Source organism: Anas acuta, chromosome 8, assembly GCF_963932015.1.
Source record: "Anas acuta chromosome 8, bAnaAcu1.1, whole genome shotgun sequence".
Taxonomy (NCBI): Eukaryota; Metazoa; Chordata; class Aves; order Anseriformes; family Anatidae; genus Anas; species Anas acuta.
This window is the reverse complement of record NC_088986.1, coordinates 10,876,734-10,902,319: the sequence shown is the minus strand read 5'-3', so window position 1 is coordinate 10,902,319 and position 25,586 is coordinate 10,876,734. Positions and strand designations below refer to the sequence as shown.

Below are 25,586 nucleotides of genomic sequence, written 5' to 3'. Positions count from 1 at the left end.
GGGAGAGAGGGTCCGGGTGCATGGAGAGGGCGGGGGGGGGACCTCGCTCCGAGGGCCGGGGCGGGGCGCGGGGCCGGGACTACGGCTCCCGGCGGTCGGTGCGGCCGAGCCCGGCCCCCGGTCCGCCCGGTGGGGGCGGTGCGAGCCGAGCCGAGCCGTGCGGAGCCGAGCGGGGCGGGAGGGAGGCGGAGGCGGGTCCCGGCGCCGTCCTGCGCCCGCCGCCGCCGCCGCCGCCGCCGCCCAGCGCCGCCGCAGCCATGGAGCGGAGGGCGGAGGCGCCGCCGCAGGGCCTCGACTTCACCGTGGAGAACGTGGAGAAGGTGAGCGGGGCTCGGCACGGCCCGTTCCGGTGCTGCGCGGAGCGGGGTTTCGGTGCCCGGCACGGCTCGGCTTGGCACGGCTCTGCGCGGTGCCCTCCGTGCCCAACGGAGCCGCTCCGTGCGCCGGGGAGAAGCCGGCGGGGGGAGGAAGATGATGAGGCAGAAATGGGAGCGGGAGGAAGGGGGCGCGCAGCCCGCGGGGCGCGGGGGGCGAGCGGCGCCGCACCGGCAGCGTCCCCAGCAGGCGGGGAGGGCCCTGCTCGGGAGAGCTTCCTCGCCCCGCAGCGCCTTCCTCACCCCCAGCGTCTTCCTCACACCCCCCCGGGCCTTGTTTCAGCCCCCAGTGCCTTCCTCGCCCCGCGCCCGGCCCCCCCCGATGCTCCCCTGGGGTCCCCAAGAGGGCTGCGGAGCGAGGGGGCAGCCTCTGGGGTGCTGAGGATTGGGGTGCTGGGGAGAACTGGGGTCTGGTGGTGGCATGCTGCTGGGGATGAGTTCCTGCCAGCCTCCAAAGAACCCAAAATCCATCGTGGAGAATGACCCGAAATCCATCGTGGAGACCTAGCGGGGTACCCGAGGGGCAAACGCTTCCCCTGGGTGATGGTGGAGGTGCTGGGGCAGGTGAGGGGCGAGCAGCGAGGGAGCACAGCTTCCTGCAGCTGCCCGTCTCATCAAGCATCCAACACCTCGATCCGCAGCCGGGTCCCCAGACAGCCAGCGGGAATCCCAGCGCCCTCGTTTTCCCTGGATAAGAATAGCCCCAGCTTCCTGCCAACGCGGTGCCCACGGGCGTGCTGGTGGGCACATCGCCGGCGTCCTGCACCCCTACCTGGCCTGGGGAGGTGTCAGAGCACGAGCCCCAGTCTATGGCCAGGCACTGGTTCCTTTGTGGCCGCAGGTGACACAGCCCACTGGTGACACCAGGATGGCGCACGGCCCTGAGGATTACCCCACGTCTGCAAAAATGCTCCATTAACGCTACCTTCCGCTGCTTAGCCCTCATACAGTCAGGACCACTGGATAATTTTCCCCTGATTTCCCTCTCCATCAGGCACAAGCCACCTCTTTGTCTGCACCAGCCACGAAGCTGGCTCGGGGAGGGTGGGCAGTGCCCGGGGGGCAGCCTGGTGTGGGCAGCGCAGAAGCGCGGCGCTCCCTCCCCGCGCTGCGCCGCATTCGGTCTCCCGACACCGGGGAGGAGGCAGATCTGCCCTCTAGGATGCTTCGGCTCCCATCCCCCTGCCTGCCCGAGCTCTCGCAGTCGCAGGCTTTGCCATCGTTGGTTGACGTCCCCAGGAGATGCAGCTGCAGGCCGCGGGGGGGGCAGCGCAGGCTGGGGACAGGGAGGGAGAAACGTGGGGTGGGACCAGAAGGAGCCCAGAGGCTGAGCATCTCAGCCCCCCCTCCCCGTGTTGCCTGTCAGAGGGGGGTGGCGGGGTGTTTCTGACACAAATCCCGCAGAATTCGGCTCTGGCTGGGGGCTGGGCAGGTGGGAGGGCGGTGGGCAGAGCCGCCTTGTCAGAGTTGGTACTGACAAATAAATGATGTTCCGCCGGCCTGGGCTTTTCTGCCTGTCAGGTTTTGTGCACGGCTCTATTAATAACGTTGAAGGCTGATTAAAGCCAGGGTTCGGCTCCGCGCTGAGTCAGTCGGTGCGAGCGCTGGGGCTGGAGGCAGGAGGAGGGCCGGTTAGCATTTAGGGCAGGGGGTCAGGGCATCTCCGGGTCCCCACGGTGGGAGCCGTCCTGTGGCCATCGTACCTGGTCTCTGGCCAGGCAGCGCCCATCTGATGGTTTTAGAGGCCAGGCAGTGCCCATCACCCTCTCCTGATGGTTTTGGAGTGGACAATTCCCATTTTTGGAAGGCCTGTCCATATCCCTTGTTATTTTTTATGCAGATATTGGTGTTTTTTGCTGTGTTTTCCTCCTGGAGCTCCCCCTCGACACGGAGGAGCGGGGCTGCGCGGCGGCGGGGCCGTTCTGCTCCGGTTGCTGTGTCAGGGCGCGCAGGGCTCTGGCCCGCGGCCGCTTCGTGTTTGCTGCCAAGCCTGACCTAGATGCTGCTCTGGCTTAAGCACAAGGAGAGCAGGCTGCGGCCGTGCCGCGCCGACCCGCTGGGCACCCGGGGGCTCCGGGCTGGCACCGCTTCCCCGTGCACCTGCTGCTGGGCTGGAGGGGCCTGAGATAAGGCGAGGCTGAGAGATCCAAGGACTTCGAGGGTGGTTTGCCTCCCCGGGCCTAAGCGGTGCAATCTGGCTCGTGAACTGTGTGTGCTTTTTGGTGCCCAGGGCCGTCCCCGACTTGGCTGGCAGCCTGGTGATGGGTGATGGTACCACGGGGAGGGGAAACTCCTGCTGCGGCCCCAGCTCTGCTGCGTTCAGGATGGGTTGCAAAGGCTCCGTCTCTGCTGGCTCTGTCCCACAGGAGCAGGGGGAGGCTGCGTTGAAGGACTTGTGCCTTGTGGTTTGGTTTGCCTTGGGTCAGCATTGGTAGCACCTTCCACTGCTGTGTGGTGGTAGGGGCAGGAGGAGAGGGATGAGACCCTCCTCACCTGCCTTCAGTGCAGCTGAATCTGCTGTAGCAGAATGCCCCTTTTTGAAATAAGAGGGAACCCAGGGCCTTTCTGGGGGAATTTCCCAATTGCAAGCTCCAAGCTCTTTTTTTTTTTTTTTTTTCTTTTTCTTTAAGCCTTCCAGGTTTTTCATCCTTTGGCCTACCTCTCATCCTCTGGGGTGCCGCTAATACCCGCTGACATCTTCTCCCTAGCACATTAGCAGCGTGGCATCTCTGAGCCTTCTAGATTGCCGTGCACCTCTCTAGAGGTGCCTGATGAATGCACGGCATCTCCAGCAGGACAGGGAGGTGGCGTGTGGGGAGCTGGTGTCCAAGTCAGTGGTGGCTATGGGGTGGCTTTGGGGGCTGCTCGTGGCAGATGCTGAGGCTGGGTGAGGTGGCCGCTGCCAGGGCTGCCCTCAGCCCAGGAGAAGGGGGAAGAGAAACCCAAGTGCACCTGGTTTCTTTGGAAAAATGTTGCTGACTGTGTTGTGATACATGATAACAACAATTATGGACAGTTTGGGGTGAGGGAATGGTGCTCCCTGTCCGGTGCACTGCTGGCAGCAGCTTGCCCGGCTGTTCCTCAGGAGCCTGTCTATGCCTGATGGAGCATCAGTGCCTGTGATGGTGAGTTAGGGACCTTGGGGGGATGTTCTTGCAAAACTGAAGGAAGCAAGGAGTCATCTCGTTGGCCATGTAACCAGAACCAGAACCACCCTTGGCTGAGCACCTGGCTCCTTCCCGTGTCATGACGGCGGTCAGGTGGGAGGCCGGCACGTTGCTGTGGCTGCTCTGTAACACCATCCTGACAGCCCCTGGTCAGCAGTGAGCTCTTGTGCAGGGGGAATCGGTGGGGCTGGAGCCTGGGGGCCTCAGAATGATTCTGAGGTGAGAAGGAGGAGTGAGACGTGGTGGGCAGGGGCGCTCCTGTCCTGGGCTCTGCGCTCCCAGCTCTCCTCTCCAGTCCCGCTCACCCATCGCTTGTGCAGGGCCCAGGGGTGGTGGCAGGTGCCCTGGGGTCCTTTCCAAGCCTGGAGCACGCCTGTCCCTTGCAGCCTGCCTGTGCCAGGGATCACACTGTCCTCTGAGAGGATTTACCCACAGCCGAGCTGCTGGGGGGCTGCAGCACCGTCCCCACAGCCAGCAGGCCGCATGGGCAGGCTGGGGGTGAGCAGCGGCCGAGGCGGCGGCGCGTTTATTGGGAGAGGGGAGCCTACATGGCTTTATTTCACCTTCCTCATCCTCCGTGCTTCGGCAGGAGGCTGCTTTCTGCCCAGCTCCCCTGCCATTTCGGAGGGAGGCTGGCAGGCGTGCGGGGGGGGGGGAGGCGGGATGACGTTCCCTGCGCTCGGCAGAGGCCGGGTAATGGCTGTGCCGCTGCAGGCCCGGAGCGCTGGCGCGGCGAGCATGCACTCAGCTGGAAGGGAGGGCGAGAGGCTGCAGCAGGAGGCTGGAGGCAGGCCCGAAGGAGACATGTCGCTGCTGCCCTCAGCCCGGGGTGCCAGGCATGGAGCAGAACCGGAGGGTGTTTGCACGGGCTGGTTTCCCTGCCTGGTTCCCTCTGTTGGCTGCAGAGCCGCCCCTGGAGACGCGGTGTCCCTGCTGGGAAGCAGCAGGCAGCTCGCTCGGTGCGTGGGGCTCCTGTCACCCCTCAAACGGAGCTGGCAGGCCCCGCGTTCATCAGGCACCCTGCAGTCGGGGACAAATTGCCGCGGCTGTGCTCTGCGGGAGCTGCAGGGATGAGGGCTGCAGAGGTGCTGAGCTGAGAGCAGCTGCTGCAGCTCCTTCTCCCTGCTGGAGCCACGTTGTGAGCTGATAGCCGTGATCCCCCCGGGCTGCTCCCCCTCCTGCCTTCCAGGGGGACCAGAGCGGGAGCTCTGACCTTGTGGGCAAGCTGCTTTTGGAGCTCGAGTGGCTGACACCACCCTGGTAGCTGAAGCCCAAAGGCTCTGACCACAGCTTTTTAGAGCAGGGAAGGCCCATAATAACAAGCTTGAATTATTTTCAGCCATGCAGAGATGATGTTGGAGAAAGCTCGTTCCCTGGCCAAAGGGCATAGCTGACAGCCCGGCTGTTTACCAGGTCTCATGTTACAGGTCTAATTGCAGAGGAGGCAGGTCTGGTGTCAGCCACGCTTTTAAATCAGGATGCACAAAGCCTTCCTATTAGATGTCGCTGCCCAATTTCATGCCTCCTGCTTCTCCCTCCTGGCACTGGTGAGTTCCCCTCATCATCTCCAGCACTTCCTTCTGGGCCTGAGAGCGCTGGCTGGCACGGCGATGTCTGGAGTGAAAGTCAAGCAGCAGCTGGTGCCAAAACCTGCCTGCAGGATGAAGACTCTGCCTTTTCTTGCTAGGGATGAGTGCGCTGTGCGTTCAGGTACCCTCCTGCAGAGCACGCTGCCTTGCAGCCTCGTGTCCTGCGCTCCTGGCAAAGGATGGTGGGTGGCTTGTGTAGGCAAGGGAGACAACCCAGCATTCTCCTTAGGGTTTCATCTGCTGCTTTGAGACGAACTGGGATGGTCAGCACTGACAGCCATCCTTGAAGGTCCCCTAGGAGCTTTCTTGTGTTGTGCAGAGCACTACAGCGGGTACAGGTGGGGCATCTCCAGCTGGTGTCCAGCTGTGCTCAGGCCTGTCCCCAGCAGGATGCTCAGGGACAAGAGGAGGAAGTGAGAACGCCACAGGGGATGTTTTTCCAGAATATTGCCCCCCAGCAGCTTGCAGCAGGACTTCTAGGTGCACAGACCTTGTCACCTCACCACTCACCCTCCCAGGTCCCTGTGGGGGTGCTGAGCAGCTCCAGTGCTCGTCCCTGGGGCCTCTGCTGGAGAAGTCCCCGAGCTCCTGCAGGTTGCACCTCCTTACACAGGGTCTCTCTGAACCTCAGGCGAGTTTTGTTTTGGTAAGAACACAGGAAGCAAGCTCTGACGAGAGCAAACAAGATGAAGACAGTAAGAGGAGGAGATGGTTGAGAGCCCCAGCCCTGCTGCAGGATGACTCAGTCTGCAGCAGGAGAGCAGGACGCTGGCTTACGTGCAGGTGAGGGCCAGGTTCCCAGCCCCGAGAGTAGCTCAGAGCAGCACGTCCACATCTCCTGCTCAGTAACGAGGTAAATTATGTCTCTGATGGGGCGGGTAGTGCCTCTGCCCCAACAATTGAGTGCTGCTTCAGGCAGGAGTCCAAAATAACTGAGAGCAGAGCAAGGTTTCAGATGGCTGTTGGTAACTCGTGTGTTCATCTTGGCCACTTGTCTCTCAGGACAGATTTTTCCCTCCCCACGGTTAACCTTTTTGTGTCGGGGTGCATGTTTCAGTGGCACAGAGCTTGCTTCTCTGCAGTCCATCGGCTTTCTATGTCTCCTGCCATGTATTTCATAACCTCCTTATTTCTCATAAAGAGGTTATCCTCATTTCTCCCTGCATCTAAGGCTTTAAGAAAGAGACATTTCACCTTTCCTTTAATGTTCCTGCCATTTTGTTGTGCTCTTTGCTCTTGTGCTGGGAATCAGCATGAGGTACGAGAGCTTGCTTAGGAAGCATGTTCTTGTGCCCTAGGCTGCCAGTCTTGCGTGCTTAAAAATAGGGCTTAAATCCCCTCCTGGGTACAAGAACCATACAAGAATTTCAGGGAGCTTTCAAGGGGGAGGAGGAGGAGGATATTTGAGACCCGGAGCCAGGATGGGGCCACAAAAAGTCCTCTGCACCTGCTGGAACCATCCTCCAGCTTGATAGCAGGGCGCAGCAGGTACGTGGTAGCCTGACGAGTGCCATCACCACTCCTTGCTCCTGGGACACACAGTCAGTGGTCTGAAATAAGTTGTGCTGCACAAGGCTGAAGAGCTCGCTGCTGGAAGATGGAGTATGGCTTCTTCCCACCTTGTGCACTGGGGCATCACCAGCTGTGTCCCCATGGTGGCTCTGCCTGACCCTTGTAGGCTTGTCCCTTCGGTCCCAGGGGCTGTGCTGTGCTGGTGCTGGCAGGCAGAGACTTTTCTTCCTGGTTTTTGTAGCCCTGTGTAGAGGAATGCACTTCTGCCACAAGCCACGCGCTGTGCCTTTGCCCCTTTGTGCCCACCTCGCCCACTCTATTAACGTTAAGCTTAAGCACTGTAGGATGTCCCTCTGCAAATAAAGCCCCGCAGCCGGTGTAGGGCCTTGCATGCTGATCCGTGAGCTCTGCAAAGCAGTAACGAGATCTCTCGCAGCCTGCGGGAGCAGGTAAGTGATGTTCTCCTCTTCTGGAAGGGGAAACTGAGCGAGCAGCCCCATTGTCCCGGGAGGCGGCGGTGGGGGCAGAGTTCGAGGCCAGCTCCACGGCTCAGCTGTGGCTGGGCGGGCTTGGGAGCACTTCAAAGGGACTCACTCGGTGCAGAGATTAAGGGCTTAGCGACTGTGGTTTTCCAGAGCTGCCTAAAACCTGACAGACGGAAACATCTGCAGTGGCACTAACGTGCTGGCGGCGGCAGGGAGGACCCGCCTTGCTGCAGGCGAGGCCGTGCCACCAAGCCTGGCGCAGGCGCCCCTGTGGCAGCCACCAATAGGTCTGGTCTGGGCGAAGGAGAGGACAGGCGGTGACTCAGGAAGAGAAATTTCCAGAGTGGAAAGGAGAGGAGGACAGGTTTGTGGGTCCCTCTGCTGCTGCCGGGTCTCTCGCCTCAGCGGGAGCCTGGTGAGGGAGGGGGCAGCACCAGGACTTGTGGTGGTGCCTGGGCTTGTGCCCAGGGACAGGATGGGGCCACATTCGGCAGTCCTGAGGCGTTCCCCTGTCTCTTCCAGGCTCTCCACCAGCTGTACTACGACCCCAACATCGAGAACAAGAACCTGGCTCAGAAATGGCTGATGCAGGCTCAGGTGTCCCCGCAGGCCTGGCACTTCAGCTGGCTGCTCCTCAACATGGACAAGGTGCCCGAGATCCAGTACTTCGGCGCCAGCGCCCTCCACATCAAAATCTCCCGCTACTGGAACGACATCCCGGCCGACCAGTACGAGAGCCTCAAGTCTCAGCTCTTCACCCAGATCACCCGCTTCGCCGGCGGCTCCAAGATCGTGCTCACCAGGCTGTGCGTGGCGCTGGCCTCGCTGGCGCTCAGCATGATGCCGGAGGCCTGGCCCTGCGCCGTGGCGGACATGGTGCGCATGTTCCAGGCCGAGGACTCCAACGTGGACGGCCGGGCGCGCTGCCTGGCGCTGCTGGAGCTGCTGACCGTGCTGCCCGAGGAGTTCCAGACCAGCCGCCTGCCCCAGTACCGCAAGGGCCAGGTGCGCAGTGTCCTGGCGCAGGAGTGCGGCTCCGTCTTCCCCTTGTTGGAGCAGCTGCTGCAGCAGCAGGACTCCCCGGGCTTCATCAAGCAGAAGGTGTTGAAGTGTTTCTCCAGCTGGGTGCAGCTGGAGATCCCCCTGATGGACTGCGAGAACCTGATCCAAGCAGCCTTCACCGCCCTGCAGGACCCGGAGCTCTTCGACACGGCGGTGGAGGCGGTTGTCAACGCCATTTCCCAGCCAGATGCCCAGAGGTAAGGGCAGCCTCTCCTGTGCTCTGCAGGCTGCTGCTCCCGGGCATCTTCAGGGGAACGGGGTGGGCAGGAGAAACCTCAGGCTTTTTTCTAGCTACTGTTTGGCCTGGAGGTGGCGGCGGCAGGGTTTGGAAGTGGGAGAGAAGATGCAAGCAGCTGGGTTCTGGCCTCACCGGGTTGGTGCTGGAAGGCTTTGCACCACAGTTGGTGTTGTGTGTGTTACCTCTCCTGCCCACCCTGCTAGAGGGCTTCCCCAGCGTGTGGGCTGGGCTGGCATGGAGGTGCTGTTCGCTGTCTGCCTTGTGCACCCTGGGGACCAGGATGTAGAAATTGAGCCCTGCTGTTGGTGCTCCTGCGCTGTGCTGGCCCCTGCTTCTGTTCCCTGCCTTTTGGCCCCCTCCTCGTGCTGGGTGCCACGTTTGAGCAGCAGCACTCAGGACACCCAGCTGCCCTCACAGCAGTGAGGACGCAACCACAGCCCCTTTCATCCTCCTCCTCTCTTTCCCCTGGCTCCTCGTGCCAAACCCTGCAGCCTAACCGGGGAGCGTGCCCAGGATCTGGCCAGAGATGTTCCTCTGCCTTCTGCTTCAGGTCCGGCCAAGGAGTGTATTTGATACAGAGATAACAAACCCAGACCTGGCTGCCTCCTCCATCCTGACTCCAGCAGCGTGGCCCAGCAGAGGATTCATCCTTTGTTTGTGGCTGTGGCTGCCCGGAGCCGGGAGCCAAGGCTGGGGAAGGTCCCGCAGGGCTGCGCCGCGGGGCTCCGAGCTCCTCGTCTTGGCAGCGTCGTCTGAGCTGCTGGCAGCTCCTGGGACCGATGCCTGCAGAAGGGAAAGTGCATCTCCTCCGGATCCCTGGGCCACATCTCCTGGCTGCTTAGCAACCTCTGCATCCCCGCCAGGAGGAGGGTTTAGCTGAAGCTGGGCTGAGCCGTGCAGCACGCAGGCTCCGACCCTCTGCGGCGGTGCTGCTGCTGTGCTGTCAGCACCGCTCCCTGGGTCCCTGCCTCAGCTGCTGACAGCCCCGGGGCTGCCCTCTGCAACAGCAGAGGTGCTGTGGCTGCAGACCACGAGTTCTGGGGCCGGCACAGCCACCTTGTAGCAGGATTAGTGCAGGAAATGGGGTGTTGGAGAGGGTGACTTGCAGGTCTCGAATTTCTGACATTTTGCCTTCCTCCCTTCCCTTTCCCTTGACACTCACGAGTCCTTCAGATGTGATTCCCTCTCTGTGTGCAGGCGCCTGGCCCTGCAGCACTCTTCCCCAGTCGCCTGAGCTTTCTGGGGGGCTTGCAAAGCACGTTGTGGTGAGAAGAGCGAGGAGATCGCGGGGGTTTGCTCTCTGCTCCTGCGCAGGGACCGCACTGCAGCTCCCGCATCACCGGGTCCCACTGCTCTGGACGCTTCCTCGCAGCCTCTCCCCATCCTCCTCCCAGCGCTGTCACCCGTGGCCGAGCTCCCCCCTCTCTGTACGCCTCCTGGAGCGTGGGGACAGCGGGGCCATTGTCACCGAGCTGCCCTGCCAGGCGGCGTGTGTCGCGGCCGGCCGCGGCGGGGGCACCAGCTGCTGGCGGGGGCTGGCTGCAGCGGGGTTTTGCTCCATGCTGAGGTCCTGGAAGTCTTCTCAAGTGGGAGCCACTGCTGCTGTGACACTCCACAGAGGGGGCAGGGACGCTCCGTTTCTCCTAGCCATGTCCCCCCCAGCCTTCCCGGTGCCAGCAGTCCCACCCTCCGCCTTTGTTGCTCAGCCACAGCAGATCCAGCTCCTCCCGAAGCCCCCCGGGAGGCTCCCGACCTTTCTCTGTGTTTTCTTGCCTGTCTCATGGGTTCCTGCTGCTTTTCAGCTGCTCTCTTCCTCCCTGGTCTTCACCAGAGCCTGCCTGCGTGGTCCCTGCTGCCTGGGGCATCCCTCTGCAGAGCAGCCCGAGCTGTGAGGAGCATCTCTCTGTGCTGGGGCTTGCCCCTGGGCTCCCCCGATGTGCTCCAATTCCCATGGCTGCTTCCTTCTCGCCCCCTCCCAGCTGGCCTCGTTGAAATTCCTGCAGAGGGGATCCTGCAGGGGTATTTTTAATGTCAGCAAAAGGCTCGGTGGCGAGCTGCGTAAAAATACTCACTGGGAGGACTGTGCCTTCTTATTGCCTGGTGGGATCGGGGCAGGAGGGATGCTCCTGCAGTGATGCCTGCCTGTGCTGTGGTGGCCGTGACACTGGTGGCTTGTCTGCCTGTTTTCCCTTGCAAAAGGAGGACACGATTTGCTTTCCTGCTTCTGGGTGCTGTTCCAAGGCTGGATGCTGCTCTTTTTGGGGATGCACCAGGAGCTGGCAGCTGCGGCGCCTCGCCACAGCCTCGCTGTCAGAAGCAGCCTGAGTCACAGAAGGGCAGGCACCAAGATTTTGTTGCATCTGTTTGGCAGAGGAGGCTTGGGCTGGATTTTCTGTCTCGTTTGAAGATTATCCCCTGGCTAAGCAGGTCAAAGAGCTGGGCTGCATGTGCCGGAGCGGAGCTGCGTGCTCCTCTGTTGGGCTGCAGTGTTGGAGAGCAGGGAGGGGGCTGTGGGGGGGGGATTTGAGGTGGGCACCAGGCACTGAGGAGCCTCTGAAGGAAGCAGGGTGCTGCTCGGCACCTGGTGCTCAACCTCTGAAGAGGAATTTCGCTAGAAGAGTTTTCCAAGAGCTTCGTTAGAAGCAGGTTTTTAATAGGTTGGGGTTTGTTGTTGGTTTTTTTGTTGTTTTTGTTAGGATGTGGTGCAGGTTTTGGATCAGGAAGGATCAGATTGTCCCATGTGAGCTGCCCGTGCCTGGTCTCAGGGGTTGTCCTCCACGCTGTGCTGTGGTCTCCCTTTGCTAAGAGCATGGGGGGGGGTTGTGGGGTGAGCAGGAGGCGCTGGTCCTGCTGGTCGATGTGGCTGATGGCTCCGTTAGCCGCTAAGGAACGGGCAGAGCAGGGCCAGCGGGGCAGCGTGCTGCAGCTGGGGGACGTGTGGCTCTCTCAGCGCCAGCATCTGCCCCTTCCCCAGGGGAAAACCGGCACGGGGAGCACCTCCTGCTCCCCGCAGCCCCGGCCCCTGCGCGGCAGGGCAGGCGGGGAGGCTGCGGAGGAGCTGCGGCTGCCGATAACACGCCTGGCTGGGCAGGTAAGTGACAGGCGGCTGCTGAGCCTCCAGCACAGCCTCTCTCCAGGGGCCTAGGGCTGCGTTTCACCTTCCCTGCCTCCTTGCTCGTTGCCTTGGTTACAATCACTTACCGGCGAGGGGAGGCTGACGTTTGTGTGTGCGAGGCTGATGGGGAGGAGGAGGGAGCGCAGGGGAGCCCTGCGGGGCTGCAGCCAGCCCCCGAGGCTGTGGGGACACGAGATGGGGCTCCTGGAGGTGGTGGCCTCGTGGTTGTGCAACAGGAGGGGCCCCTGCTGGCATGGGAAGCTCCTCTGCAGGAGCTTCAGCACACCTTCCATTTAGCCTTCCTCCAGCCTTGCTGCTGGCTGGAAGGAGAGGTGCTGGAGCAATAAAGGCTGGTGGAAGCATCCTGCTCCACAGCGCTGCTTTTTGGCAGGGAAAGCTGGGTGGGAGCCGTGGGAAGTGGTCGGGCACCGCTGGAAGCCCGTGCTGGTGCAGACGGTGCCCGGTGCTGACCCCGGCTGTGCCTGCAGGTACGTGAACACCCTCCTGAAGCTCATCCCCCCGGTGCTGGGGCTGCAGGAGCAGCTGCGCCAGGCGGTGCAGAGCGGGGACATGGAGACGTCGCATGGGATCTGCCGCATCGCCGTGGCCCTGGGGGAGAACCACTCGCGGTGAGTGCTGTCACCTCGCTGCGGGCCTCGCCTCCGAGCAGCCAGACCCGCGGTGCTGGTGCCAGCCTGACCACGGCGTGCTCTGCTCCCCAGGGCCCTGCTGGACCAGGTGGAGCACTGGCAGAGCTTCCTGGCCCTGGTCAACATGATCATGTTCTGCACGGGCATCCCCGGGCACTATCCTGTCAACGAAACCACCAGTTCCTTGACGCTCACCTTCTGGTACACGCTGCAGGTCAGTGGCTGGCGTGGGGCAGGCAGCCTGGGGCTCACAGCAGGGCCTGAGACCGTGATGGCACTGGGTAGGGGCAAGCTTTTGGCTTAACTTGCCCCTTTTTGAGGAGAAGCTTGTGGCAGCATTCAGTTTCTGGGCAAAATGAGGCAATAAGGCCACACTGGATGATGCCTCGGTGGCCCAGTGGGTCTTATGTAAATGTGCAGGTTGGAGCAGGAGGAAGCTCAAAAAGCCTTGGGGCTCAATTTTTCCACCCCCAGTATCCCTTGGAAAGTCTGAGCCAGCTTGAAGTGCCTTGTTAACATAATTAAAACGTCAGGCTGAATTTTTTCCCACCAGCAAACCCAACAGTTTGGCTCCTTGCTGTGCACAGAGGAGCGCACACAGTGTCTCACCGCACACCAGGCCCTGACACGGGGCTCGTGGTTGGGGTCCCTCCGTCTCCTTTCCCTGCCGCTCCTAACTTCTCCCCCTCCTGCCACCAGGACGACATCCTCTCCTTTGAGCCCGACAAGCAGGCGGTGTACCAGCAGGTCTACAGGCCCGTCTACTTCCAGCTGGTGGACGTGCTGCTGCACAAAGCCCAGTTCCCCTCCGACGAGGAGTATGGCTTCTGGTCTTCGGATGAGAAGGAGCAGTTTCGGATATACAGGTGTGGCTGCAGCCGAGGTCTTTCTTTGCCTGGGTGGCAGGAGCAAGGCACAGACGTGGCTTTGGGTGTAAATGGGACCTGTTGGATAGGCAGGAGAGGGTGCTGGTGGCATCCTGCCTCTCAGGGCTGTGGGGAGACCCGAGGAAGGACACAGGAGATTCCTTTTGCCAAGAGCTGTTCTGGATGGGGTGGTGGCTTGGAGCCAAGCTGGTGTTTGGACCAGCTTGGACACTTGTGGCGGTGTGGTTATCCTGCCAGGGAGCAGGAGGGGAAGCAGCACGTCTGTACAGTGCTCTGCAGGGGATGGGGCAGCATCTGGAGACCCCCCTCTTTGTGTCTCTGCAGGGTGGACATCTCCGACACGCTGATGTATGTGTACGAGATGCTGGGTGCTGAGCTCCTGAGCAGCCTCTATGACAAACTGGGACGTCTCCTGACCAACACGGAGCAGCCGTCCACGTGGCAGGTGAGCAAGGGGAGCTGGCACTGGGCTGTGGGGTGCCAGCCCCGTGGGGGAGCACCAGAGGGGGCTGTCCCCCTTTATCAGCATCCATGACCTCTGCTGCTGGGTCTGAGTGATTGTTGGGGCAGGGGCTGGGGGTGGCGGCGGGCACGTGGCTCTGACTGTCCCCTCTCCCTTGCCCGCAGCACACGGAGGCCTTACTGTACGGGTTCCAGTCCATCGCCGAGACCATTGACGTGAATTACTCCGATGTGGTGCCAGGGCTGATTGGCCTCATCCCCCGGATCAGCATCAGCAACGTGCAGCTGGCTGACACCGTCATGTTCACGATCGGTGAGGCCCTTGGCTGGGGTGGGAGACCCACCTGAGTCACTGTGAGCAGCTCCTGCCTCCCCTGTGCCCACCCAGAGCTGCCCTCGGGGCTTTGAGCCACTTGTTGTGGGCTCTCTGCCTGCCATCGTCCTGCTGCTGCCACCTGCCTCTGAGTTAGCCCAGGCTCTTCGTGGCCACAGAGCCATCCTTCCTGGGGATGCTGGATAATAACAGTGGGAGGCAAAGCTGAGCAGCTCAGGGTGTAGGGACCGAGGGTCTGGCTGTCGTGGCGTGGCCTGACCCTGTCTGTGTGCGCAGGAGCCCTCTCCGAGTGGCTGGCCGACCACCCCGTCATGATTAACAACGTGCTGCCGCTGGTGCTGCAGGCCCTGGGCAACCCGGAGCTCTCCATCTCCAGCGTCTCCACCCTGAAGAAGATCTGCCGGGAGTGCAAGTACGACCTGCCGCCCTACGCTGCCAACATCGTGGCTGTGTCACAGGTGAGAGCTGGGTGTGGAGCAACAAGGCTGGGCTGTGTAGAGGACGTGAAGCAGCAGCTCGGGGCGGCTTGCTTCCTCTGGGGCAGTTGTCCTGCTGCTCCCAGGGCAGTAACAACGCAGTGTCCTCTTGCACATGCAGGAACAGCAGGCAGTGGCATCTCAGCCTTCCCATCAGGGGCTTGCTGAGGTTGCACTCGGGCATCCCTCCTTTTTTCCCTCAGGATAACTCAATTTGTTGTCGCTTGTCTTAACTCTCTGCTTCAGTCATGTCCCCTGGAAGCAGGAGGCTTTCTGCAGCACTCACTCTCTTCTTTCTCTCTCCCGTCCTGTTTTGTAGGAGGTGTTGATGAAGCAGATTCACAAGGTAAGAGGCACTTGCTCACACCTCTGGCTGTTCTGCTCGCCCCCTTGCCCCTGAGTTGTGCTCACCGTGAGCACATGAGGGCTCCCACTATGGGTTAGGCTGTCCTGGGGGGGAGCTCAGCACTGCAGCAGCTTGGTGTGGCTGGGAATATCTGACATCTGCCACCCTCTGCATGGCTCATCCTAGGGCTCCCGCTGCAGCAGGGGCTGTTCTGGGGGGTATTTCCTCAAAGAGAGGGAAGCTCCCAGGGAGATGTAACTCTAGCAGTTCCCAGCAAGGATGCGGGGACACCTCAATGCAGCTGCAGGCACATTTTGGGGAGGAAAAGGAAGAGAGAGGAAAGCATGGGAAAAGAGCCCAAGCTGCCCCTGCAAACAGGAGGGGGGAATCTTGACCCCACAGGGGCTGGGACAGCTCTGTACAAAGAGCCAAATGCCAAGGCAGGGTGGGTGGTGCGGGCAGGGACACCTCGGGCAGCGCCTGTGGCTGGCAGTGACCCTGCTTGTGTCTCCTCTCCGACCCAGACAAGCCAGTGCATGTGGCTGATGCAGGCTCTCGGCTTCCTGCTGTCTGCGCTGCAAGTGGAGGAGATCCTGAAGAACCTGCACTCCCTCATCACCCCCTACATCCAGCAGCTGGAGAAGCTGGCTGACGAAACGGTGAGTGCCTGCGTGCTGCTGCCTCCCTCCGGAGGGGCTTCTCCTGCCGGCTGTGTCCCAGCGTGGTGTGTTAAAGCAGCTCTCCTGAACATTATGGGTTGTCTTTCCCCTCACCCCACGGCAGGCAGAGCAGAGATGAGCACAGAGCCACCAGCCAGCTGGGTTGTAGGCTTCTTACCCTTTGCAGCTACTCATCATTAAGAGCAGAGCTCCTTGGCTCTTGCGAGCTGTGTGTTGTCTGGATCAGCATCTGCTACCCCAGGGTGGAGCCCACGCTTCGGTTGTGTGTCATCCTCCCTCATGTGATGTTCCACACGCCGCCCTGGTGGGAGCTGTCTCAGTTTGCTCTGGGTTGGAGCAAGCCATGGTGCTCTTGTGCATCCTCCAGGATTCCTCTCCAGTAAGGGTGGGTGGAAGGCCTCATGGCTCAGCCAACAGATAGAGAGGGAAGACAGTGTGAGGAACCCCTCTCTGGCACTTTCCCTCTCCAGTCCCAGCTCTTCTGCATCCCAGAGGCCTCACCAGGACTGAATGGTGCAGCCTGGGTCACGCTCTCCCTTTATTTTTCCCTGGCAGCCTAACCCCTCCAATAAGCTGGCCATCATCCACATCCTGGGGCTGCTCTCCAACCTCTTCACCACCCTAGACATCAGCCACCACGATGACGACCACGAAAGCAATGAAGTCAAGAAGCTGCCAGTGCAGCAAGGACCCAACCCAGTGAGTACAGCAGCAGCTCGATGCTGGTGGCCACAGCCTGGCCAAGCACCCCGTTAGACGTGGCTGGAGCAAGGAGGGGAGTGAGTGGAGGATGCAGTGTGTGCCATGAAGGTGGGAGTTGGGGTGCTCCGGCTAAAGCAGCTCCTTCAGCTCTTCCAGCCTCCACAGTGGGAAGAAGTTGATCTCAGGATCCCTCCTGGCTGTCTGGAGGACAGTCCCAGTGCTACCTGCCAGCCACAAGCTGTGCCAGGCTGCTTCAGCACGGAATAAAGCCCAGCTGCAGGGAGGGGACAAGGCAGGGGTGCCTGAAGGGTTGAATCCAGGCCATGCTTAGCCCCAAACCTCCTGTCTCCAGTGTTTTGGGGCTAATTCTCTTCACCCTTCTCCTTCCTTGCAGGTGGTAGTTGTTCTGCAGCAAGTCTTCCAGCTCATACAGAAGGTCCTCAGCAAGTGGCTGAACGATGCCCAGGTGGTGGAGGTAACCAGGAGCCTTGTGCTACTGCCTGCTGCTTTGCTCCTGTCCTTGCTGGCCTGCACAGGGGACAGCAATGGATGGATGTTGGGTGATGCTGCCAACCTGTTGTGGGCAATTGCATCCCCTTGTAACAGGGGTGTCTTTCTGGGTTGCCCAGCACTGCTGCAACCACCAGCATCTGGCCATTTTTGTCCATCGTTTGCCCCAGTCAGCTCTGCTCCTTTTGTTACAGGAGCCGTGCCATCAGCAGGGAGATGAGAGCTGGGCCTACCAAATGCTTGTGTCCCCTAAGGGGAGAGCTCTGCTCTGACCTAGATCCGTGTCACCTCTGTTTCCTGGTGTCTGGGAAGAGCAGTGAAGCATCCCAGCAACCTGCTCTAGGCGTCCCTGCTTGATCAGGGGCGTTGGACCAGATGATCTCCAGAGGTCCCTTCCAATCTCAACCCTTCCATGATCCTGTACTGCAGAGCTCTCCCACCACCGCTGCTCACATTGTCTCTCTCTCTCCCCCCACAGTCTGTCTGTGCCATCTTTGAGAAGTCGGTGAAGACCCTCCTGGATGACTTTGCCCCCATGGTGCCCCAGCTGTGCGAGATGCTGGGGCAGATGTACAGCACCATCCCCCAGGCCTCTGCCATCGACCTGACACGGCAGGTAGGGCACGTGGGCACGGCTGGGGCTGCCGCTCCTGGGGAGGCTGGGAGGGTGCAGGACAGCTTCAGTCCTTCTCTGTTGTCTCTTGCAGCTGGTTCACATCTTTGCTCATGAGCCTGCCCACTTCCCTCCCATCAAGGCCCTCTTCTTGCTCGTCACCTCCGTCACGCTGACCCTCTTCCAGCAAGGTATGTGCGATGAGCTCCTCGTCGTGCTGGGGCTGTTGTCAGGCTGTTGCATGCATGGAGTCTGGAGGCGTCTTTCCAGGAATGGCTGTTTTCACTCCTAGCTAAGCTAACGGGGCCATCTCTGTGTCTCGGATTCATCCCAACCCCTGGACGGTGGGTACCTTCCCTGCGGGACAGCAGAAGCAGGGAACCCCAGCGCAGGGCTCGGAGCTCAGGTGGCGGTCCCGGTCCCGTGTCAGGGCTGGGCGCCTCGTGCCAGGCTAGAGCAGGAGCCCCAGGCCCGCTTGGCTGCATATTCACCAGGAGATCCTGGGGTTTGTCTGCAGCCCAGTGGCGTTTGTGGTGGCTGGGAGCCAAGCCCTTGTAGGAAGACGTGTGTGAACACCTGGGAAAGCACCTTTCCAGTCCCTGCTGTGTCCAGCATCCTCGCTTAGGGCAGGGCCCCGTGTTTGGCTTGCTGCCTGCATCACCTCCTCGCTACAAAAGGCAGACGGGGTTAGGACAGGTCCCTGCACACCACAGCTCCCCTCAGCCTCGTGGTCACTTGCCCCACGACAAGGACAAGCGTCCCTTGGAGCCGCTGGCCCAGATCCTTCAACAGCCCATTTCTTCCGTGTCAGAGGGTTACATGATGCCTTCCCCAGTCCGAGGCTCAGAGCTAGAGAGGTGGGGGATGCGGGGAGCCCGTGCTTCCTCGGGACACCACGGTCCGAGCACGTCCTGCTGTGCTCCGGTGTCACTTGGGTCGGTGATGAGCGAGCTGGGCTCACCCAGAGGTCAGGTCCCCGCTTCCACCAGTGGCTCCTGGGTGTGTGTGCACTCGGGTCCTCCTGCTCGGAGCCAGGCAGGCACGTCGGCACGAGGGGACAGAGCCCACGTGGCTGGAGCAAGCCTCGCTCCAGCAAGCAGCCACCCAGCTCGCTGCGTGCCCAGGGCTGCGCTCCCACCCCGGGGTCCTCTCCGGGCAGCAGGAGAGGGGGGGACGTGCGACCCTGCGGGGGCCGAGACGTGTCCGTGCAGGGAATCAGATGGCAAGGTAGGGTGAGTGGTGCTGGCACGGACACCTCTGGGCACCGGCTGGTCTCTCTGGGGGGTGCTGGACTCAGGGACTTTTGGGGAGCATTTGGGAACGGGGCGGGAGGGCGACTGTGCCAGGGGCTCCCGAGCAGCTGATGCTGGTGACGAGCATGTGCACGCCTGAGCCCGGCTGGGCCTGTGGAGCGTTTGCTGAGGTGTTGTCGTTCACTTGCAGTTATCTTCCAGGACCAAACGGTGCTCTGAAGACACCCGCTCAGCCCCCACAATGCAAAAGCTCTAATTCTCCTTGTGGAGATGGTGCCCAGCTAGCCCCTGCTCCTCCTCCTCTCCCTCCCCAAGGACACGAAGATCTCCTCCTTGGCTCTGCAGCACCCAGGCGCTAGCTAGAGACCCTGGGGCTTCAGACCCTTCCCTTTGCAGTTTCTTTCTGTTCTTGGGTTCTCCAAGTTTCATGATTTTTTGTATGTTTTGTTTCTTTAACTTGCTTCAAGCTGCTCATGTTGCCCATCCCCTTCCCCACACACCCCTCCTCCCTTACACTCCTGTTTTCACTTGTAAATTCTTTCTGTATCACATAACTATATGATGTTGAGTTGCTGTTTGTATGATTTTTCTCTTAAGTTACATCTTTATTATATTTTAGGGCCCAGGGATCATCCTGATATTGTTGATTCATTTATGCAACTCCTGGCACAGGTGTGTTTTAGTTTCTTATTCATTCACTTTCTGTTCTCTCTCTTTCTCTTTTTAATTCAATTTAAACCTATTTTTAGCTTTCTGTTGACAACGTTTTTTTCCTTTTAGTTGAATATCGAGTTTCTCCATCTGTTTCCGTGGAAGTTGAAAACAAAACATTCTCCTTTAGTTCTGGGTTCGCACCATCCCCAGGGCAGCCCCAAGCTGCCACCCCCTCGCCTGGCCTTGGGGGCACAGCTCCGGGGGCTTTGGGCTGCTGCCACAGCCATGCTCCGGCGACAGAAAATTAGAGCATTAAGGGGTCGTGGTCCTACTCATCTGCCTGCCCCGTGATGGGTCCTGCAGAGCCGGGACAGGCAGAGCTGGCCGTGGTGGCAGGCAGCCTGGCGCTGGGCTGCGTGGCCACCAGCTCCGAACCATCTCGCCTGCTGGGGCGAGCAACCTGCTTGTGGTGGTACCAGGACCCCGGGTGCCACCGGGCTCTCTGCCTGGCCAGTTTGCCCCGCTGCACTGCCACCGAGCCCCGGCAGCGTTTGGGGACAGTGGCTGGCAGGTGGCGGCCACAGCTCCCGTGGCGCTGGCTCGATGGCACGCGGCTGGGGTTGTGTCGGGAGGAGCCGCCTGCCTGTCCCCCTTGGAACGAGGGTGACAGCAAGAGTCTGCCATCAGAGTGTCCGTGGGCTTGTGTGCATGCAGCTCTGTGCTGGGGCTCTTCGTGGTGCCACCGGGCGGTGTGATGTCCTGCTTGCTTGGCCAGGGACCTCTGTCACTGCTGGCAGCGGGCAGGCAGGGCCCGCGCTGTGCTGTGTGTGTGTATACAGCAGCCCCGTGTGCTCCACAGCCTGCTGCATAGCCCTGATGTCCTGGGTGCAAGTACATGGCTGGGGGTGGCAGGGAGTCCATCTGCTGGTGCCTCCCTGGGTGTCTGCTTTTGGGCACTGTGCCGGGTCCGGCTTGTCCTGAGCGTTCGGCTGGTGGGCAGCCCCCTCTGACGGCTGCTCGGCCCTTGTGCAGGTCCTGCGGCATGGAGCTGGCACGGAGCAGGTGAGGAAGCTGCTGTCACCTCCCAGGCTGTGTCCATGCGTTGTGCTTTGAAGTCCAGGTCCTGCTGAGACGAGTCCTATCTTACAACCCACACCACAGCACTTTCTTCCCCACTCTGTCTGTTGCGAGATGTGAAATAATTGAGGTTTCTGGAAAGCGTTTGCAGGTGGTGATGCCAGTCTCGAAAGTTATGATCTCTAACAAGGTTTTCACACGAGATTTGAGGATGGAGATTTGAGATTTAAGTGGGATGTGAGGTTCACGGAGGTGTCCTTCCCTGCCGTGCAGACAGGCGAGGCCTCAGCCAGAGCACTGCACCTGAACCGGGGCATGGTGTTTCTGTAGAGACAGACCAGGGAGCACAGGGAAAGGCATCCAGCAAGATCATCACCTCGTAAACGTGAGGAGAGCCTGAGGAGTTGAATGAGTCTTGAGGCGTGTAACAGGTAATGCCAAAGATGTAGGTAATTTTTATTCACTTGGAATGGAGGTGATGGGAGGAAATCATGGAGAAGGAGTCAGGCTAGGCAGTAGGAGACGTTTCTGACAGCATGGGGAAGCACTGAAAGGTCACTCGGGGAGGTGCTGTCACTTGGAGTAATTCTCAGCAAGCCTTTTGCTCCTGCGGGGTGGCCCTGCCACGGGGGGAAGGCACTAGGCAGCCCTGAGAGACTCTCCCGAGGCTGTTTGCTGTTTCTTTGGGAAGTACTGAGTTCCTCTCTAGCTCGGGGTCCTCCTCGATGCCTGGAGGTGATTAACATCGTGCTGCCAGCCAGCCATCGCTGACAGCCACCTGACCCCGTATTTCCTTGGGCTTTTTATGCCAGCAACCCCACGGAGCCCAGAGGGCCCCATCCCCTTCCTCTGTGCTCACGTGTGGGTGAGCTCCGGCTTGCTCCTGCCTCCTGGTGCCTGCACTCAGCCCTCGGTCACAGGCACTGAAGGAGCTGTGTCTGTGTCACGCAGGATTTCAGCTGGCCGTGAGGCTGCCCAGTTCGTGCAGCTGATGGCTCTGCCAGCGTGGTAATGCTCAACCCTCTCGTGATGCTGGCTCGCCGATCACAAGACCATGCTGGCTTCAAACAAATGTCTTATTAACGCTGTTGTTGCAAATCAAAGCTAAATAGGAATTAATCGTTGTGCTGTAAGCCTGCACTGAGCAGTGCTGGCACCTCCTGCAGGTAGATCTGCCCCAGCCTCGGGTGGCACTGACCAGGCCAGGTGCTGGAGGAGGTGAGGAGGATCTGGGCCTGTGTTTGGGAGCCCCTGCCTGCTCTCTGGCCAGCAGGTACCTCTCACATGTGTGCTCCTGGATGCAACGTGCTTGTTCTGAGTCAGGATTTAGGGGAGTGCAGACCACAGCCTGAGCTCTGTTCGTGCAGTTTCCAACCCAAGATGTCTCCTGCTGGTTTCTGCATCCAGCAGGAGCTGCTGGCTGAGGGCCATGCCTCAGGCCTTGGGGCCAGCACTCCAGTTTGCCTCCCCCATGAGCCTTCCACCACTTCCACCCAGCCTCGTGGACTTCTCCACACCAGCGTGGACCTCCAGAGCACCCTGTCTACGTCCCCAGGGTCAGACTGTGCACGTGGGCCTTGATGGGCAGAAGATTTGGGACCTTCTATGCCAGAGCCACCACCACTGTCCTCCTCCTCCTCCCTTCTTGAGCTGGGACAGACTGCATGATTGTCACCTCTAGCAGTGCTGAGGCTGGGTGACAGCGTGAGCTATGCCCCTTAGAGGGGAGCACAGCCCTTCCCAAGGGGCAGCAGAGCCCCCGAGCTCTCCACCACGCCTGCAGCCCTGCGGTGGGCACGGGCAGGGGCTCACTGCTGCACCACCCCTGCTGTCCCTTGGCTGCTGGAGAAATGGGGTTGGTTTGGTGGCCTCACATCCCCTCCGTGCCTGCCGGCCTCAGAAGAGCCGGGTGTAGAAGATCCTGCTCTGAAGACCTGCCCGGAGGGTGTCCCAGCTGCCCCAGAGGAGAGCCCCCTGGCCTTTCTGTGCCAGCCTGCAGGACAGCACTCTGGAGAGCCAGCGCCTGCTGCAGCAGGGGATGGGGAGCACTGCCAGGTGGAACCTGAGGAGCTGAGCCCATCCCAGAACACGGGAGCAGAGCAGCTCTGGCAGGAGACACGAAGACAGACAGACAGACAGACAGGCGAGGAGAGGCCCCGGGGCTGGAGCAGGGCTCCCTGGTGCTGGGAAGAAGCAGCCGGACCCACCTGGTGCAGCTCCCTAACAGAGCAGGGCCCCACGGCCCCATCTCACAGGGGTAAAAAGCTTCTCTGCATGTGTGTACGTGTGCCTGGATTGGGCTTGCACGCTGCTCTGCGCTGGTGGAGGAAGGAGCCCTCCCAAAATCGCAGCGTGCTTTCACCCGTGGCATTGGCTGGGCGAGAAGTGGGGGCTGCAGGGGGCTGCAGGACAGCCCGGGTGCCCCTGCCTCCCGCAGGCTGGTTTGGCTGGGGGGAGCTGTGTGCAGGTAGGTGGCTTCCGTAACCTGATTTTGTGACCTGAGCGTCTTGGGAGACTTGTGGCAGCTGGAGGGGTTTGCAGGGCAGAGGAACCAGCGGCTGAGCGGTGTCCCCAGGGCCAGGTGCCCTTGGCAGGGTGCAGCTGGGGGGAGCAGGGGGGGATCCAGGTCTCTGGCAGTGCCACCTCTGCCAGGAGCAGCAGTGCCAAATCCGTGTCCTCTTGCAGCGTGATACAAAGCGTCAGGAAGGAGATGGGGTAACCCCGAAACCTGCCGGGCTCCCTGCTCTCCAGCACGTTCCCTGCACTGGGCTGACGGCCGGGGGCTTTCCCTGGAAGGGAAGCAAGAAGGGGAGGGAGGGAAATCAGTTCTGCTCCAGGTGGGGACGGTGGCTGCGGGCAGTCCCTGCTGTCACCCTGGGGAGCGGGCTCAGGGCAGTACGCAGTGGAGAGGAGCCAGGCTCCTGCCGTGGTGTCCTGCTCTCAGACCTCCAGGGACAGGCTGTGGCTGCTGTCCCCAAGGTCGTGGTGACAGCAGGACAGGGCGTGTGGCTGCTGTCCTCAGTGCCAGCCCACAGCAGTGGGCACGGTGTTGGGGGGGCACAGACGTGGCCACTTTGTGTAGCAGGGCAGAAACCCTCCTGTGGAGCAGCAAGTGGGGGCTGAAACGTTTCTGTCCTGTGAGTGCCAGCACAGGGGGGACAAAGCCACAGCAGTGGCCCCATCGTGCCACGGCTCAGGGTGTCCCCAGTGGTGGTGGAGCAGCAAAGCCTGAGCCCCACAGTGGCTGGTGGGGTCACCGGGTGGCAGAGTAAAACCACAGCTTTTTTGATCTCGTCCTGGCTGCCAGGAATTGCCAAGCGATTTTGGCATCTCGTTGCCTCCTCTGCCTTGCAGCCAGAGCAGAGCCAGGTGTTGGTTCAAGCTGGGGGCAACCAAAACACGGGTCACTGCACGGACCAGTGGCTGTGACCCCAGGAGCACCAGCATCTTCAAGAGGAGAGGACTGAGCCAGAGGTATCCTCTGCTGGGCCCGGCGTGGCTGCCAGCGTCCGGGAGTGCTGCCTCTGGGACAGGAATCCTGTCCTCTGTGTCTGCAGCATTTGTGCGTACACCGCCTTGGCATCTATCCTCAGGTCTTGGGGTCAGAGCTCCCCGGGTGTTGCGAACGGCCTGGCTGTTTGGTTGACGCTTTTTTGGGGGGGAAAAGCGATGGTTTCCTTCTGTACTGTGTGAATCTGCTGTTTGCTGTCTGTGCCCAGGTAAGTGTGCGTCCAGGCAGAGGCTGCCTGGGGCGCCGGCTTCCTAGGAGTCTTCCTGGCTGCCTCTGCGGGGTTGTGTTTATTCGGGCTGTCTGTGTGCCTTGCAGGCTCTGAAGAGGAAGCCAGACCTCTTCCTGTGCAGCAACCTGGACGTCAAGGCGGTGTTTCAGTGTGGTGAGTACCGCGGGCAGGGGCACGCAGGCAGGGACCTGCTGCCAGCCCTCTGTGGGGAGTCCGGGCTGCTCCTGCAGCTCTGGGAGCAAAGCAGCCAGGGAATGGTGCTGCTGCTGGTTTGGGATGGTGCCGGAAGGATCTGGCCGCTCACCTCAGCGATTTCCACCTGCAGGTGTCCTTTCCCTCAAGTTCCCTGAGGCCCCGACGGTGAAAGCATCCTGTGGCTTCTTTGTGAGTATCGTGGCTTCCTCAGCTGCACCCCTAGAGCCCCGAGGGGCTGTGCTGCAGCCCGCCAGGAGGGCAGGAGCGGGGCTGCGGGACGGGCAGGGGAGCTCAAGGTGCTGAGCCTTGGTGCTGAGCGGGCCGGCTGCTGTGTTGCAGACAGAGCTGCTGCCCCGCTGCGGAGAGATCGCCCCGGTGGGACAGGTGGTGCACGAGAACGGCAAAGTGCTGCTGCAGGCAGTGCTGGAGGTGAGTGGCACGTGTGCGAGGGGACAGGCGGGGTGACAGCGGGGCTGGGGGAGGCAGCGTGGCTCAGCGGGGTCTGTGTGCTCCATCACAGGGCGTCGGCGGCCAGGCCTCCCGCAGCCTCATGGATCACTTTGCAGAAATCCTCTTTGCCTTGAACAAGCACTGCTTCAGCTACCTGAGCGTCTGGATCAAGGAGGCCATGCAGCAGGACGGCTTCCCCTCGGCCCGCGTCAGCCCCGAGCAGAAGGAGACCTTCAGCCAGCAGATCCTCAGGTTTGTGCGTTCCCTGCTGCCGTAATCGCAGCGCCGCCCGGCCCTGCTGCCCGCCTCACCTCTGTCCCTCCCTCTGTGTTAGCAGAGAGCGCGTGAACAAGCGGCGAGTGAAGGAGATGGTGAAGGAGTTCACCCTGCTGTGCCGAGGGCTGCACGGCACGGAGTACACCGCAGACTACTGAGCGCACGCCCGGGACCGCGGACAATTTAACCCAGACCAGCTCTGCCCCGCCAGGAAGCCCCCGTCCTCCCCGCCCTGCTGCAGTACGGCTCGTAGAATAACCCTCCACCTAGAATTAACCCACTCGGGACGCTCCTCAGCTAGACTTGGTGGCCGCATCTCGGTGTCAGCATTTTTTCTTCCCCCAGCATGCTCCCCCCTTGCAGGGGACGGGAGTGCCGGCTGCAGGAGGCGGGAGGGGGGCCAGGGCAGGACCCCCCCGGCACAGGCTGCCCACCCTGCCCCAGCACGGCCCCGCGCAGGGGGGGCTGCCCCTGCGCCCGCGGCAGGGACTGGCTGTGCAGGGGGGCTGCCCCCTGCTCGTTTGTACGCGTGTGGTTGGGAGGGGGGAGGCCCTGCACCTAATTATATTAAGGATATTTCTACGTCCCGGCTGTCGTCACTGCGGTGCTTGCACCGGGCCTGTTTCCCCCCGGGGGAGGGCCCAGCCCGAGGGCTGTGGGGTGACGGGATCGGGGTTGGGGTGTCTGTGATCTGTGTGTCTGCTCCAGGGCCCCCTGTGTGTACTCTTCAGCCCGCGTT

The 25,586-nt window shown here is 61.2% G+C and overlaps 1 protein-coding gene across 3 annotated transcripts; it reads left to right on the top strand.

Moving 5' to 3' along the window:
• The first annotated feature begins 141 nt into the window (after window positions 1-141).
• IPO13 (importin 13) lies at window positions 142-25,429 on the top strand. 3 transcript variants are annotated; one of them, XM_068689939.1, is made up of 20 exons: window positions 143-320; window positions 7,650-8,386; window positions 12,031-12,171; window positions 12,265-12,406; window positions 12,892-13,058; window positions 13,404-13,524; window positions 13,707-13,854; window positions 14,152-14,333; window positions 14,671-14,697; window positions 15,222-15,356; window positions 15,933-16,076; window positions 16,474-16,554; window positions 17,068-17,205; window positions 17,297-17,393; window positions 19,075-19,127; window positions 24,013-24,079; window positions 24,252-24,310; window positions 24,461-24,550; window positions 24,642-24,823; window positions 24,909-25,429. In XM_068689939.1, the coding sequence occupies exons 1-20, from the start codon at window positions 258-260 to the stop codon at window positions 25,003-25,005; spliced, it is 2,871 nt and encodes a 956-aa protein (XP_068546040.1). In that variant the 5' UTR covers window positions 143-257; the 3' UTR covers window positions 25,006-25,429. The 3 variants fall into 3 exon arrangements, with proteins under 3 accessions (XP_068546041.1, XP_068546040.1, XP_068546038.1); XM_068689937.1 differs by having other exon boundaries at window positions 24,906-25,429; XM_068689940.1 differs by lacking the exons at window positions 24,013-24,079; window positions 24,252-24,310; window positions 24,461-24,550; window positions 24,642-24,823; window positions 24,909-25,429 and having other exon boundaries at window positions 142-320; window positions 18,646-19,116.
• Window positions 25,430-25,586: the final 157 nt, after the last annotated feature.

Bases quoted from the DNA above. Each gene is read 5' to 3' on its own strand.
- IPO13 (XM_068689937.1), top strand. From the start codon at position 258: ATGGAGCGGAGGGCGGAGGCGCCGCCGCAGGGCCTCGACTTCACCGTG. The intron at 13,855-14,151 runs GTGAGGCCCTTG...CTGTGTGCGCAG, and splicing joins CACCGTCATGTTCACGATCG to GAGCCCTCTCCGAGTGGCTG. The intron at 17,394-19,074 runs GTATGTGCGATG...ATTATATTTTAG, and splicing joins GCTGACCCTCTTCCAGCAAG to GGCCCAGGGATCATCCTGAT.